We start from the raw sequence: 16,167 nt of genomic DNA, 5'->3' as shown, positions 1-16,167 counted from the left end.
GCTGCTCGGCCCGAGCCACGCCGTTATCGGGCGCGCCGACCCCGGCCCGGTGACAGCGGACCGCTCCGCTTCGCCTCTCGCTCGCGCAACCTCTCCGTTCCGCTCCCGCTTTGCTCTCCTGCTTGCGGCTGCAGGCCGGGCGTCATCGCTGCACGAGGCAGGTTGAGCCCTCCTCGCGATCCTCGCCTGTCGCAAAGCCGCTTCCCGACAGCTGCGCGTGCTGCTCTGCCCACCCCCTCGTTAAGGCGGAAAGGTGCTTTTGCAATTAGTGGCGGCTGCGTTGTGGAAGCTCTCAGCTCGCGTGAGGCGGTGTGAATCCTTACCTTTTTGATCCGGCTTGATTATGACCTGCGTGCTTTTGTTTTAGCAAACCATACGCGCGCTGCTCGTGAGATTGAAGCCAACACGCTGCGTTTTTGGAGGCTGCCTCGGGGAGAGCCCGATGCACGCAGCAATAAAAAGGGAAATGTGCATTCTTCCAGTAATCTCCTCCAAAACAAGAGGGAAGGCTATGAGCAGATGGGCTTAGCGGTGCTGCAGCCCCTGGAGCCGCTCGGTGCTGTCGGGGTCTCTCGGGCGCTCGGTGCGATCACCTCGGCGCTGCGCTGTTGTGACTCCGAGCTCTGGATGGGGGCAGCCCCGCTTGGAGAGGGATTAGCGATTCACACTAGGGTGAGCCTGGAGCTTTGTTGCCGGGATTAACGCGATTTACACCCCTAAGCTGCTTGTAAGCGGCCGTGTCGGGCTGGGTGCTGTGCTCCCCTCCCGTGCGCCATGCAGGGCACCCCGGGGCTGTGCTGCTCCTCGGGTTCCCATCGCTCTCCTCCTTGTGAGCACCGTTCTTGCTGTTCCACCAAACTCGTTGGGTCGGTGCACCCTGTGTGCTCCTCTCCTGGGGCTCAGTGCTCCTTAATGTGGTGTTTCTTACCCCCAAAAGCGAGGAAAGAGTCAGGAGGGGCCGTAGTGCTGCAGGGCAAACCCCAGCAGTGCTTTCGCCATCTCGAGGTGTGCTGTCAGCCCGTAAACTGGGGCTCGTGCTTACTTTGGCACGGCCATGTGCCAGAGGAATAAGGCAGCTGTGCTCGGACTTCAGGTGATGTCACTTGAGGATTTTAACTGTCAAAGCTTAGAAACACACTTTCTTGTTTAAAGCCTGCTTCTGCAGATGTGGAAACAGTGAAGCACAGGGGTGGATTGGCTCCATGGGCACACAGTGCTGGTGTTCCTCATCCCACCACCCCTCTGCGGTGCGGTGCTGCCTGCACAGGCCTTGGCTGCTGTGGGAGCCCTGCTGGGAGCTGCGGCTGCTCGGGGTGCCGTCCTGCTCTGCTCACCACCATCAGTGTAAGGACAGCAGAGCTTCAGCCTCCAAAACCGAACTGAGAAGTGTGAGATGGTTAAGTCGTACCAGGATGAAGCTATTTTGTAACTCAATGTGGATTTGGGGCGTTTTTGGTTTCTCATGCAGAGCTGGGTGTCTCTGATCTGCAGCTCGCAGTGTTCTCAGGCACGCAGCCATCTGCACAACCGTATGAAGATGCATTTTGTTTCGTCGGTTTGATTTGGCTTGGCGCAGCTCCACGGTGCCCGTCCTGGGGCTGCTGCTGTGTCTGTGTGACAGCTGCGGGTTCTGCTCCTGGATGCGGTTCCAGAGAGGCTCAGAGCTGCGCTGGGTTTGATGTTCTCAGGGAGCCCCAGCACTGAGCTTGCAGCTTTCCCACTTGCTGCAGTATTTCTCTGGTTTTTAATGCTGTGAGATGAACCATCCCGTAACTGGGAGTGATTTTTAATAACAACCACCTCAGGTCTGCAGTGCGTTTTCTTCGTTTGGAGCCCTTTTCTCAGTCTCCCTGCTCCAACTGACGTTTTCCTCTCATTGACACACACGTGCTCAGACACAGACGATGTTTGAACCCCTCTAAGAGCAGAGGAGTGCTGGCAGAAGCTGTTTGGGAATCTCACAGCTGAGTCGTGCAGCCAACGCAGTCAGTGCTGGTTGTGTGGAGGGGAGCTGCTCACGGTTCCTCTCTCGATGGGAACCTCCTGCTCTCCTACCAGTTCAGACTCTCCAGGCTGGGCACCGGGCTGTTCTCTGCACTGCTGCTGTTGCAGCCCGGCGGCTCAGCTGGCACCAGCTCTGCTCCCCAGGAACGTTCCCGGCTGCATGGGAGCGATTCACCCCGAGTGCTGTTGTCTGCAGCAGTTCTGCAGTGCAACATCTGACAAGTTTCCAGAGCTGCGTTCCCAGCACTGCCTGAACTTGCTGTTGTCTCTCCCTCTTTCTCCAGGGAGAGATCCTCCCTCTTCCCATCCCAACCCCTGCAGTCTCCTCCGCAAGCTCAGCACGAAGGCTCTCTGCTAACGAGAGCAGTCTCCAATTACCCGTCTCAAGAATTCCTGGAATAGATAGCTGCCCGTGGATGTGCACGCTGCTTTTTTCTGGGTGTTCTTCCAGCAGTTTCCTTGTAGATGGCTCGCTGCGTCTTCCAGGGCTGTGTCACACGGTTCTGCTCAGCCCCATCGTGGTGCTGTGCTGATGGTCCTGCAGCAGTTTGATGAGCCGTGTGCTCAGCACTGCCTGCACCACCTGCCTTTCCCATTAAGCCCTCGCTCTTCCGATGTGAGAAATCTCTGCTGCCTTCCAACAGGAGGGAAAACAATCACACGAGCTGGGTTGTGTTCCCATCTCTCATCCCTGTGAGCTGCTGGAGCTCTCCCACCACCCGGGGGCTCAGAGCAGAGCTGGTGCCGTGGGTTGGTTCGCTGCTCGGAAGGGTGCCCCAAATTTTCTGATGGCTGTGGTGGCTGCAGGGGAGGGCACAGCCCCTTTTGGCAGCAGCCAGTTTTAAATGAGCTTAACTGGCTCATAAAGCTGCACTCTTGTGGTGTAGCTGAGCTAAGTGTTGCGGAGGGGAAAGGCTTTGCTGTTCCCCCATACTTTGCCCCATAAACCCATTCAGCTCACTGAAACAGTGGGGGGGGAAGGTTAAAAAAAAAAAAATGAAGTGGTAAATCCCCTGACAAGCAGCACGAGATAAGCCCGCTCCGTTGCAGTATTTCTTGGTCCTGCCTGGCAGCTGGGGGCAATGCTGGGGGGAGCAGAGCCTGCTGGGCTGTGAGACCGAACTGCTGCAGGAACCTGAAACCGCCCCCAGCCTCACCTGTCTGTCTGATCACAGCTCTGATTTATGGGCTGGATTTTGCTGTTTAGTTTTCCCCACAGACTTCAACCATTGTATCTGATAATGAACTGAGTGGTTGAGCCTTATTTGTTTAATTCAAAGGCAAGTTTAATGTTTCCTACCTCGGAGTGGTACAAAGTCTGCTCGCTGGGTTTTCCTCGCAGCAAATCTGCAAATAGCGAAGCAGAGCAGAGGAGGGGAAGGGCTGCAGTGGGAATTGGGCTGTGATGGTGCACAGTGCAGTGCTGCTGCACCACAGCTGAGCTCAAACAAAGGGGCTGTGTGCTCTGGGAAGGGCTGGGCACCACCGACTCGTGGCTGTGGGGTGAAGGTGGCTGTGGGCTGTGCTGCCCTGCTCATCCTGTGGATGCTGCCCCTTCCCCACCTCTGCTGTCCCACGGAGGGCTGCAGCAGCTCCCGTTCCTCCTGCAGTGCCCTGGGATGTGTGCAGGCACTGCTGGGCGGCAGCCTGCTCCGATGCGGTTGGAGATGCCGTGGTTCCTATGAGTGGATGCTACGAGGGTTTCCCTCCCTCTGCTCTCACCTGGCGGAGACGACATCCACGTGGCTGAAAAGCAAAGGCTCCTCATTGATGTGCTGGTGTAGGAGGTGACCCCTGTGGGTGCTCCTCATTGACGTGGCCACTGTGGGGAACTGCACCAAGAGTGGAGAAAGCTGGTGACCACAAACCAGAGGTGTTTTGGGGTTTCTGATCCCCTCTGGACCCGAGCGGGGCTCTCCCCACTACGGTCCCTGTTGTGAGGTGGTGTTTTTTCTGCTCTTGTTTCCCTTCTTGCTTGCTGTTTGTTAAGAGCTGATAGATCAGCCCAAATAAGGGTATGAGAGAGGCTGGAGGTTCTCAGGAGGATCCACAGACAGTCAGTACATGACTTGTTGCCTTTATCTCTGAGATCAGGAGATTCTTTTGCAGTGATGGATTAATCCACTCCTGAGTGAATAATATAACCAAGAACAAGCAGGAGCCAGCGCTCCAAACAGATGATGTGTTTAATAGTGTGTGCCTCTCCTCCCCCACCGAACTGCGTCTGTCTTCGCCGTCTCATTCTGCGGGGCCCGCTGAAATCCCAGCCTGTGCAGAAGGGGGGGAGGCTTGGGGCCGTGTCAGATGTCTGCAGGTGGGTGAGGGTTGGGAGCTGCTGCAGCCCTGTCTCGGAGAGCAGTGCCCGCCGTCGTGGACGTGGTGTTGCTTTGCTTTGGTCCCCGCGGGGACGTGGTGGCATCGAGCCCTGCAGCACCCAGCTGTGTTTCTGGGTGCCCTGGGCTGTGCTGGCTGGAATGCTGGTGTTGGATGCGTGGCTGTGCCACGCTGTGCTCTGCTGCCTGCAGAGCTGTGTGGCTTTTGCCCCTTTCCCCTGCAGAAAGCAGCTCTCGCACTGCAGCTGTGCTGAGTGAAGGGCAGGCCCGGATCTCCATGCCGTTTGCTGAGAACTGTTGCTTTTAACTACCTAAGTTAAGCCTGCAGTCGCTTCAGGAGCCCTTTGTTTCTCAGCAGCCTTCCCAGCCGTGCGTGTTGGCGTGGCACGGAAGCTGATTGCCTCAATACCTTGCAGTGACATCGCAGCCCGGAGGTTGGAGCCTCCTCTAATGAAATGTGAGCCGAGGAGGAAAACCCCGAGGGTTTGTTGGAACAGAAGATGTTTTCTGTTCTTGCCACTAATCTTTGTTGCCGAATGAAATTGGAATGTATGCTTCAAATCTTCGTAAGGGTGTAGAAGGAAGCTGGCAACGGATGTAATCAGAAATGTTATTACCAAAACTCTCAAAATATGTTGAAATTTTGGGCCCGATGGTATAATTTTAAATTCAGATATTCCGACTGAGGCGCTTCCCGTTGCTGTGCCTGTTGGGATCGGGCAGAGAGGAGCCCGGGGGGGATAACGGATGGTGGGTGCTGGGGGAGGAGGGTCGGCGCTGTGTGGCCCCACGTATTGAGTCTCTGCAGCGCTGGAAGTCGTCACAGAAACAGATCTCCAGTGAATTTAGTGCTAGCGGTAATTCGAGGTGCAGCCCCCTGGGTTACGGGCTTCTGAGCACTTGAAAAACGGTCGAGTTTCCAAGCTGGCATTTTTTTAATTAGTGCATTTGTCACTGCTTATACACGTAGGCTGCCACACGTGGAGAAGAGTTGGAGACAAACGAAGCTGCCGTTGCTGCGGGCTGCAGTTCTGCACGGGTCCCAGTGCTGGGCGTGAGCCGCTCCGCTTCGCTCCTGTGGGCTGCAGGAGCTGGCAGTGACCTTCACCCCGCGCCCCGTCCTTGTCTGGTAGGTCGCAGGTTGAGGACGCAGAAGAAGCCGAAGCCCTTCTCCGAGCCGGAGGTGTGAAGCTGTTTATTTTCACTCTGGAAATGTATATATTGCAGGAGGCAGATGCTCGCCTGCTTAACCTAAGCATTCACGACTTATCTGGGGTCTGGCAAGTGTACAAGTGTTGTCCTTTCTAATCCCCAACTATTAAAAAGTCCAGGCACCTTTCTCTGGCTGAGTCTGAGACTGCTTAAAAACACAAAGAGGAGCCAACAGAAAGAGCTCTTGCTCTCCTTGCCAAGTTTAAATGAAGACTAATGCCGTGGTGCTCCTTAATCTTGTTTTCTTGCTATGGGATGGATGCTGACGTGGGGTGGGATCGGCCTGGCTGCAGTTATCTGCTGAGCTCGGCGCCGCGCTGTGCGGGGAGGAAAGCAGCGACCTGGAGCAGAGAAGGGAGTCAGAGCTGTTCGACTGCTCTGTTCTTATGCGTAATCCTGTTTTTATTCACTCCACCAGCAGTGAATTCTGGAGGGTGAGTGGGAGCCCGCAGAAACGCTCCCCGCACCTCCCATATCCTGCAGCCATGAGTTCACAGGCTCCTAATTGCCGATGATGTCAGACAGCAGTCGATGGGGTTGCTATAAATTCTGGCTGCAGGTGTGGATTTAATAGTCGTGCTTCCCTTGAAGGGATCACGGATAGCATGGATCCTGCAAGTTCCAACAGACTGGGTTGGACGTGGGGGCACAGGGAGCTGTTTGCTGTTCTTCAGGGCTGTGCTGCCGAGGGATGAGGTGTCAGCGTTCATCTGCAGCCACCTCAGAAATGAGCCTGCTGTCTGCTGGGGCTCTTCTTGGGAACTTTCTCCTCTCCCAGCTGGGCAGGCCCTGCAGTGTGTGCTGCATGCAGCGCGTTTGGATGTCAGCCCCTTTGTTGGAGAACCTGTGCGGCTTGGCTTTAGGACAGGGCAGCCCTGCAGTTCTTGTCCTTCTTAAAGTTGTGCTTGGCCCTGGTTATAGGAACTGGAGAGCTAACAGACGAGGGGCTATCGGAGATGCACATGCCCGTCACGGACAGCCAGCCCCGTGAGTCCCCTCGCTCACTGGAAGGGCTGTGCCTCGCTTGGAGTTGTGTTTACTACATGTTCCCAAACTTATCACATTCTTGCAGTTTAAAGATACTGGGAAAGTGCTCTGTAGGTTGACCTGAGGCTTCATGGCACTGGGGTGCAGCGTTCCCTCTGTGGATGTTTGTCTCCTCCCGTGTGGCTGGTGCTGCGGGTGGGGGATGCGCGCTGCCCTGGAGGAAGGTGCTGGGCTGGAGAGGTTGTGAAACGCTGAGCGCAGTGAGATCACTTGGCTGGAAATCAGAAGATCCAATCGGTGGTGCTGGAAGAACTGGGGAGCACTGCCAGCAGCCGGGGAGAGCAGAGCAGTGAGCTGCAGGAATGGGGATGGGAGCGGGAAGGGGTGAGGGCCGTGTTTGGGACTGTTACACTAATGATACCTTTGGGTCCCTCGGGGACTAAAAGCCCCTAGTTAGGCATTTAAGGATAATTGCGGCCGGGCAGAGCTGTACATTAGGCTAATGCTCCATTCCTTTTCTTCCCCCCGAGGCCAGAAGCTCAGAAACCATACCCACTTCATTAGCGTGGCAGCGGGGGACTGTCAGCCTTTTGCTTTGAGGTTACTAACGAGGCTGAGTGCCTCGCAGTGCCCGTGTGCAGCAGGCGGTGGGATGTGGGTCTGTGGGATGTGGGTCTGTGGGATGTGGGTCTGTGGGATGTGGGTCTGTGGGATGTGGGAGCAGAGCGCATCCCAGCTGCCCCATGGACACCTCTGTGTGCCAGCAGGGCTGAGCCGGCCGCGCTTTGGGAGAGCAGCAGAGCTGCAGAGAACAGCACACAAACCGTTAACTTTTCTTCACTCTGCTCACAAATCCACTTCTGCAGCCGATGCCAAAGCATGCGTTCTTCTATCAAGACCATATGTACGCCAAGACTGAGGTTTTAAAGTCAAGGTGTTTTTGAAATATCGGAGTGCAAATTAAGTATCTGAGTAATCTTAACTGTCTTCTCGAAAAAATTCGCTATCAGCTTCACTTATTACTCAAAGGATTAATGGAAAGCTAAACTTTGATCCGTGTCCAACAGCTGATACCAGCCGTGAGGCTTCCCAGGCCTGAGAGCAGCACAGGAATCTGGCGGGCGCTGCTCCGTCGGCACGCCGGCTCCGGGGCTGATGTGGTTTTTGTTCCCAGCCTCACTGCCTTCTCGCGTCACCTCTGTCCCGTAGCACCAAACGCTGCCTGGAGGGGCTGATGTTGCAGCCCTGCCTTGCCCTGCCCACATCCCTGCCTCCCTTATCCTCAGCGCTCCATCTGCCCGCAGACAGAAACACGTCCCCGGGTGGCTTAAGGAGGACGAAGGCTGCAGAGCATCCCGACGAGCAGCGCTGCTGTGGCACCGTGGCATTGTGCTGTGGCACAGCTCCGGTTTCTGTTTGGTTTCTGCTGCTGCCCTGAGTGCATTCTCTGATCCTTTCCACTCTCAGCAAATCCCGGTGGGGTTTTCCCTCTTGGATCGAAGCGTGCTTTGGGATGCAGGGAGTGCTGGGCTGGTTGCTCAGGGCTCAGCATTCACAGAAGCACCGGAGCCCTTTGGAGCCCTTTGGAGTACAGAACTTCATTGCTGCCACTCTTGCAGCCCCGTCTTTGGCGATGCCATAATTCCTGGTGATGGTGTTTGAACAAAACCCCAACCCTTGTGTAAATGCCTGATTGCTTATCTCCATCGCTCGACTTCCTGCAATTTAGTAACAGAAACTGCAGTTTCAGTGCTCAGGGTGGAGAGAGTGAAATGGGAGCACTTTTTTTTTTTTTGACACGAGCTGTGACTGCAGCACAACTCCTCGGTGTTGGGGTCCTCTCGGAGAGCGTAATTAGGAACACATTGATTCTTATTGCAGCTGGCAGCTGCTCACTATTGCCTTTTTCAGCTTCTGACCCCCATAGTCCCGCTGACCTTTCCTGGGGTTAGTCGTGGGCCCTTTGCATTGTGATGGGCTAGAAGTGGCTCATGTGGAGTTGATTATTTCCTTGCTTGTCTGGCCTTTTTGGTGCCATAACTCCAAGTCACTTCCATTTTCTTTCCCTGCTTTTGGCTGACCACAGTGAAAGGAAATGCTTTTGCTGGCGACAGGATCAGTTTGCATGCTTGACTGCCTCGATTGAGACCCTGAAAAGGGGGGAGGGGGAGGGTAATGAACACTGTAGGTGCTGCATTTGCTTTTTAAAGGCTGATGCTAATGATTGAGCGATCATTAAGCATTCATAAAAATGGCGCTGGGGCAGCTTGGGATCCTTCGGGGTGCCTTCTGCCCTGCGTGCAGAGCGGTGTGTGTGCAAAGTGTGTGTGTGTGCAAAGTGTGTGTGCAGTGTGTGTGTGTGCAATGTGTGTGTGTGTGTGCAGTGTGTGTGTCTGCAGTGTGTGTGCAGAGTGTGCAACGTGTATGCAGTGTGTACAATGTGTGCAGTGTGTGTGTCTGCAGTTTGTGCAGTGTGCGTGCAGTGTGTGTGCAATATGTGTGTGCAATATGTGTGTGCAATGTGTGCAGTGTGTGTGCGTGCAATGTGTGCAGTGTGTGTGAGCAGTGTGTGAGCAGTGTGTGAGCAGTGTGCTCGGGCCTTGCACTGTTGCTGAGCAGTGACAGCAGTGCTGCTCTCCGCGCTCCGCAGAGCCCGGCACGAAGCTCATGAGGTCTCGGTGCCAGCTGTTACACTCATTTTGCAGGACCCCAGGAGGACGGCATGAAGACAGTGAGTGATCAAAGGCTTTGCAGATCACTGAGGAGCCGGGGCTGCAGGAATGTCTGATTGCTTTCTCTTGGAATGCCACAGGCTTCAATACCACATTTTTTTAAGGTGTCTTGGTGTGAGATTTAATGACCCGACTCAGCTCGCTCACGCTGGCGGCGGTGCTTCGCTTCGTTCCGGGGGTTTCATTTGCCCCAAGTTTCGCCGCTTTGAAACTCTGCAGTTGTTGGTACAGCGAGGCTCTGGGAAAGCGAGTTAAAAATTGATTGGATTGCGGAGTTGCCAGGAAAACAAATAACGCAGAGTGTGCTCAGCGCTTCTGCAGGCTGTCGGACTGCGGCTCGGAGGGGCGGCGGATGGAGAGGTGACACCTTCAGGTCTGGGCAGCCCTGGGCAGCGCTGCGGCGGGCAGACGTCACTTTTTCCTTGGGCTGCTCGCAGGGCTGTCAGCTCCTGGAGGTGGAGTGGGGAGCCTGAATACCTCCCTCTGTTCCTCGGCTTGCCGTTTCCTTCCTCCTCCTCCTCCTCCTCCCGCGCTGTGCTGTGTTGGTGCTCGCAGGGCTCCATGCTGGGATCCCTCCTGTAGCTCCAGGTGTGCCGGACCTGCACTGAAGGTCAGACGCTGGGAGGGAGCACGGGGTGGGAATGCAGCAGCTGCTCTGTGTGGGGTGCGGCCAATGGCGCCGGGCTGCAGGATGGGGCAGAGCTGGGTTTGTGGTCAGGTGCGGGAGCGGGGCAGTCCCTCAGTGATCCAGAGGATGGGGGGTCGTAAACGGCTCGAATTGGAAGGGACCCTTAAAGGCCATCTGCTCCCACTGCCTGCAGGGAGCAGGGATTGCAGCAGGTGCACGGAGCCCAGCGCTGCAGGATGCTGCTGACAGCAGTGTGCAGCGCAGCGCTGTGACGGACGGGTGCGTGGCTGTCCCTGGGGCTGCTGGGCACCATTTATGAGGGATCAGTGACAAATGAGGCACACAACTAGAATTACGCTGTCCTTCTGAGTACTCCATCTTCCTAATGATCTCCCAGAAGGTATCAGGTGTGTGTTTATTTACGACTCTGTGTGTGCAGGGTGCTTTCTGCAGGCAGGCGTCCATTGGAGTGGTTGGGACTCCTCCATCTCCTGGCGCAGGTCCTTTATCTTCCTTGTTCCCGGTGACTAGAATATATCAGGGCAGCAAAGAGGTCAAGTGTTGGAGGAAAACAACTGGAAAATGACTTTAGATAAAGAGGTTTCAGTGGAGGGGGGTAAGTGTGGGCTATGGCTTTCTGCTGTGCGTCAGTTCAGGTCTGGAGGCATTGGTGCTGGGAGTTGAAAGGCTTCCCTCTGCCCATGGGAACTGTGGCCGCTTCAGTTCCACTCTATTAGAATTGCTGTGAGTAATTGCTGTCAGTATTGGAGTTCCAGAAGGATTGTAAATATATTCTATTATAAATAGACTCATCCTATCTGTGGCACCTCTTCCTTCAGAACAGCGTGGAGCGTTTGAGGCTGCAGTGGTGGGGATGGATGAACTCAGGTGAGGGGCAGGGAGTGAAGCCATGGACGTTCCTGGTGCGCTCATCCTGCAGGCTGAGATACATAACTGGAGTGGCATCCAAGCAAAGCACTCCTTGCTCTGCCCTGCGAGCGCCTTGCTGGCCCTTGGCAGTGCTTTGCTGTCACGCCTGGTGGTCAGAGTGGGAGCTGTGTGGTACTGCAATGATGGCAAAGCAGGAACATTCTGTTTTTCCCATCCCTTGGGCAGTTCAACACTTGGATTTGCATTAGCATTTCATGCTTGAGGCAGACTTTATCCACTGAGTGTCTTAAGACCCCCAGAATGGTGAGCTGTGGTCTCTGTTCTTCCCTCCATCGCGGGGAGTTCTGCGGCCATGTGAGGCGAAGCGTGGAAGAAAAGCAAATCTCCTTTGGTTGTGTAGCACTCGTGGGGTCCACCTGTGCGTACGAGCGGAGCCTGCAGTGCTCTCAGAGGCGATGTGAGGAGAGGTCCCTGCCGGCTCCGGGGTGGTGCTGCTGAGGATGCCAGCCCAGGTAAAGCTGCTGCTTCGTTCCTCCCTGCAGTTGGGGTGCAGTGGTCCCCAGCGCTCTGTGCACTGTTTGACGTCTCTCTGCTCCGCCGGCCAGACTGCTGGGTCGGAGAGGAGTAGCTGCTGACACTGGCAGCCAGGAACATGTGAAGAGAAAGATAAACAGAGGGAAATCAGAGCCCGGATAAAGTAGATCGCCAAAGATAAAGTTTAGTTAAAGATAATGAGCTGGCCTTGTTTGAAAAGACAGCTGCAGAATAACCCAGTAGCTCCATGTGCCGGGGTTAAAGTTGACCTAGAATATACGTTTCATTGCTTTTCATAAATAAATAGTCAGGGGAAGATTTGGCAAAAAGCAACATTGCCCCCCAGCCTCTTCAGAGCAGCGTTTGATGTTAACAAGTTCTCTGCATGTTTACTCTGCGCTCAGCGGAGCGGCCGTGCTGCGCTCTGCCAGGACCTGGGAGGCCCCGGCTGAAGCCGCCCCGAAACGGCAGCGCAGCTCCTCGGATTCCTCTCCCCTCCTAAAGCTGTCACTGTAAACTTGAGGCGGAATCGCAGGCAGAAGCGTTTGGAAGTAAATAGTTCTATAAAGTCTGTAGTGATATTTTTATTATGATTGGAGCCTCTTCCCGACGCGTGTTTTGCGCAGGCACTTCACGGTGACACTGATGATGAAATGCTGTGATTTTAAATAAACCGTGGGATGGTTTTGCAGTGGATCTCTGGATGTGGTCCTTGGGAGCGCAGCGCTGCCCAGATGTGCTTCCACGGGCCGCTGTGTGGGTGAGGGGTTTGTGCACGGATGTGACAGATGAGACTTGTCCCGCAGCGCTGGGTGTTATCAGCAGCGAGGCTGTATGGCGAGCCGCGGGCAGACTGATAAATGAAGTAACCGTGCTAAATGAGCCCAGGTCTTATTCATCATCGCGGCGTGGAGGGCAGCACCAAGCGCAGTGAGTGGCAGCTGTGGGGCTGCTTGGGAGAAGAGCATTCCGTGGCAGTGCTGCGCTGGAGACCTGCTGTGTGGGAGGGGAGATGTGCAGGCACGGCGCCTGTTGGCGATGCGTCCTCGCCCAAAGGGCTGCGGGGGTCACCGTCCCGGGCTGCCCCAGAACGTGGGGCTGTGGCGCTGAGCAGTGCGGTCAGCGCGGGGATCCCGAGGGCTTCTCCAACCTGAGCACGTCGGGGTCTGCTGGGTGCTGCCCTGACGGGCTGCGGGGCTGTGAGCTGCTGCTGTGGAACGTGGATCCTCGTGCCTTGTTAAACAAGTGGAGCTGCTGATGGATGGCCAAACGATTATTGTTTGCAAACAATATTATCTGCGATAGATAAGCTGTTTATCTTGGACTTCAGTTCCTCTGGTTGGCAAGTAGTCTCATTCATCAGGGCGGCGCGGCTCGGTGCGTGTGCCGCGTATCCCAGCTGTGGAAAAATCTTATAGCAAGAATTGGACTTGGAAACATAGTTAAGCTCAACTTGTAACTCATTTTTGCAGATGGTTTCTATATTGCGGAGAGTTTTGGCCGTTTCCTGGTTGCGCCATGTTTTTTTTTCATCCCCAAACACTTTGTTGTAGGGGAGCTAAAAGAAGAACTCCTGAGGCTTCCCGTGGACATCTGTGTGTTTGCTTTGCAGCCGTGGTGGTGCCTGCTGTCCGGGCGCTATGCATTCGGCCCCTGCCTGCCTGCACGCACTGCTCGCCGCCGCGCTCATCTCCGCCAGCAGCTCAGGTAAGGACCTGGTGGTGAGGCTGCGCCCAACGAGGCTGAGCCCCAGGGCTTTGTTCTCTGGGGTCTCTGTGGATGAGCTGGGCTCTGGGTTCTCATCTCAGTTCCCGTGGGGCTGGGAGGGGTTTGCAGCTTGCGAAGGAAAAGGGGAGTGGGATCTCTGAGCTGCGAACGTCGATGCGTGGCGGTGGTTGGAACGGCTCCGGCGTGTAGAAAAAGGAGAGGGCTGGTTTTCATTGACACATCTGCTCTGTGTAGTCAGCTTGTCTTAATGTAACCGCACAAAAAAGAAGCTTTTACTACTTTTAGCACTTCATAGGCAGTCGTTATAAGCAAATGGGATAAATTTTGTTTTTCCAGCCGTCATGGGAGATGAGTTCCATCTGCGGGGCCGGCGCTGCCCGCTGTGACCGCAATGCGGGCGCTGCAGGACGGGGCAGTGCAGCCATCGGTGCCGGCCCTGAGGTCCAAACCCCCCTATCAGGAAAAGCAGCTTTCTAATTAAAAGCTAAAATCGTACATCTGGAGTCCTGAGAAATGCTTGGATACCATTTTTACGGATTTCATATAGTTGTGTTTTGGTGTTTTTTTTTTTTAAGTGAAGCCACGCTTTAATTTCCACTCGTGTTTTATGTTTATGTAGATAGCTGGGTTTCTGGTTCTGTTAAAAATGCGCAGCTTCTCACCTGCAGCTCATCTCTGTAAGCGGCTGGACGGGCTGACTTGAGAGGCAAAGCGTGAGCTGAGGGCCCCACCTATGAGAAAGCTGTATCCAACCTGGATTTCATTTTCCCTGCTCTCAGTCCGTCCTATCTGGGCTTTATTAGCTTATTTACAAACTCAAAATCATCTTCCCTTGCCGCTCTTCCCATTTGCAAATAGTCACTCGTTTCTAACCAAACAGGACCTGTTGGTGTTAAGTGCCTTTTTCTCACTTGGCTTGTACAAAATCTTCGGCAAAGAATCCCACAGAAAACAAATGGAAATAACTCCCAATGTTTCGTTGGCCAGAACAGGAAAAAGATTCCTCCAACAAGCAGGAATTTTCTTCTGGCAAATCAATGGACTTTCCTCACCAAGTTTTCTGGAGCTCAGCCTTTTATTTACGAGCAGCTTTCCCTGCCTGCTCGCCCCGCTGCAGATAACGGCTGCCCAATTCATCACTCATCCCAATGAAGTCGTGCACTCGGCGTTCCCAGGTCTGCCCACGCAGCCTTGCTGAGCTCAGTGCATCGTTCTGCTCCCAGCCCCTGCAGTCACATCTGAGCCCCTTTGCAGGGCCGCATCCCGGCCGTTGCTGGATGCAGAGCAGGCCCCAAGATGGCCGTGTTCTGTTCGCATCCGTTCCTCTGAACCCCATCGGCTGCTCGTGTGAACACGTTAACAGGCTGCTCCCTAACACGGTACTGTTTGCTTCCTTTTAGACTTGACTCCCCGCTTTACTTCCGAGCCCATCTCTGCCGTCCAGAAGCCCGGTGGCCCCGTGGTGCTGCGCTGCTCCGCTGAGCCCCCGACAGCTGGCATCTCCTGGCTGCTGGATGGAGAGCCGCTGGGCAGCGGGCTGCCAGGGGTGCAAATCCGGCACGGGTCTCTGAGCATCGCCTCCCTGAGCACGGCGACGTCTGGCCGCTACCAGTGCGTGGCCAGCAGCAGCGCGGGCGCAGTTCTGAGCAGGGCTGCGGTGGTGTCGATGGGCAGTAAGTCGGTTTGGTTTGTGTTCCTCACTCCATGCGAATTGCGGAGACCTCAATGAGTTTGTGTGGTTTGTTTTCCTTCTGCCGTGGGGGAACCGGGCGCTGGGACCCAGTGTGGATCTCAGTCCCTGGAGGTGCGTTGCGTGGAGCTGGGAGGACGCGCTGTGTTTCCCATGGTGTGGTGCTGGCTGTGGTGCTCCTCTGTTTGTCTGCTTGGGATCGCAGTGCTGTCTGAATCGGGCCTTTGTCAGGCAGGGTTTGAGTGATTTTGTGTAAGGGTATCTCATCTATGGAGCATGTCCAAAATCCCCCCGGGAGGAAAATTTCTTCTGAGTGTGAGAAGTGTTTTGGTAGAGTAGTGACCCATAGCAAGACCCTCTCAGGAGAGCTGTGGGGTGGCTGCTGTAGGAAAGCAGAGCAGCTGGGAGGTGCTGTGAGCACGAAGGGCGCAGAGGAGCAGAATTCACACTTCTGTCTTCCTTTTGAAGTTTTTGCAGCACACCTGAAGGTGCTGCTGAGGCCTCCTGCTCACTGCTTTGCTCACAGCAATGAGTGGAGGATGCCACCGTGTTCAGCACTGCATCAGTTATAACCGCAGAAAAGCGTTGTAACGTTTCTGACAGGAAAGCTCCAAGCATTAATTTCAGCTGCGCTCCGTGCTGCCATCGGAGCCCGTGATGAACGCCAGGTCCTCTCTTCCCTTTCCCGCCCTCGGCTGCTCATCACCTCCTGTAATTCCCTCCAGGTTTGGCTCACTTTGCCCCATCGCTGACACCTGTCATTGTGGCAGAGGAAGGAGGAACGGCGCTCGTCGGCTGCGCGGTGCCGCAGAGCAACCCCAGGGCTCAGATCCGCTTCCGAGTGCGGGGGAAGTGGCTGCAGCCTGCAGGTGAGGAGCAGCGCCCAGCGGGCGGCCGTGGAGCTTAATGGGAAGGGACTCGCGATGCTGCAGCGTGCGCACCGTTCTGTGCTCACTGCTTCATCAGACCCGTTGTAAATTAGTATCCCGTTGTAGCAGCGTGATTTTTTGTGGTTCTAAATGTAGACTGGACTAGTTTGTATGACAGGTTATTAGAAAATACATCTGTCTTTATTTGAGATGAAGTTAAGTCAACTTTCTTCTTCCCCACTTGTTCAGATAGGTACCTAATTCTCCCGTCGGGAAACCTGCAGATCCTCAATGTGTCCATGGAGGACAGGGGGTCCTACAGGTGTGCTGCCTACAACCCCGTCACTCACGACCTCAGAATAGAACCCACCGGGAGGAAACTCGTCGTCACACGTGAGTGCTCAGCTCCACAGCACGAATGCACCTGGAGGGAACGGGGCGCAGCTCGGCCAGGCGCTGGCTGCCGTGTGCAGGGCTTGGTGACCCCTGCCGGGTGGCAGGACCTGTGTTAGAGCTGTGCAAGGCTTCGGGGCTGCGGGTGCCACGGCAGCGCGCGGCC

The 16,167-nt window shown here is 55.3% G+C and overlaps 1 protein-coding gene across 1 annotated transcript in view; it reads left to right on the top strand.

The window, feature by feature from the left end:
- Positions 1–5,307: 5,307 nt before the first annotated feature.
- CDON (cell adhesion associated, oncogene regulated) overlaps positions 5,308–16,167 on the top strand; it is a 34,765-nt gene continuing 23,905 nt past the window's right edge. The window contains 5 exon segments of the mRNA XM_031556839.1: positions 5,308–5,520; positions 12,934–13,028; positions 14,450–14,722; positions 15,465–15,608; positions 15,858–16,087. Of these exon segments, the coding sequence (XP_031412699.1) occupies positions 12,962–13,028; positions 14,450–14,722; positions 15,465–15,608; positions 15,858–16,087 (714 nt within the window). The 5' untranslated portion in view covers positions 5,308–5,520; positions 12,934–12,961.

Source organism: Meleagris gallopavo, chromosome 26 (assembly GCF_000146605.3).
Source record: "Meleagris gallopavo isolate NT-WF06-2002-E0010 breed Aviagen turkey brand Nicholas breeding stock chromosome 26, Turkey_5.1, whole genome shotgun sequence".
Lineage (NCBI taxonomy): Eukaryota > Metazoa > Chordata > Aves > Galliformes > Phasianidae > Meleagris > Meleagris gallopavo.
The sequence above is the reverse complement of the archived record's forward strand: the minus strand, read 5'-3'. Positions and strand labels throughout refer to the sequence as shown.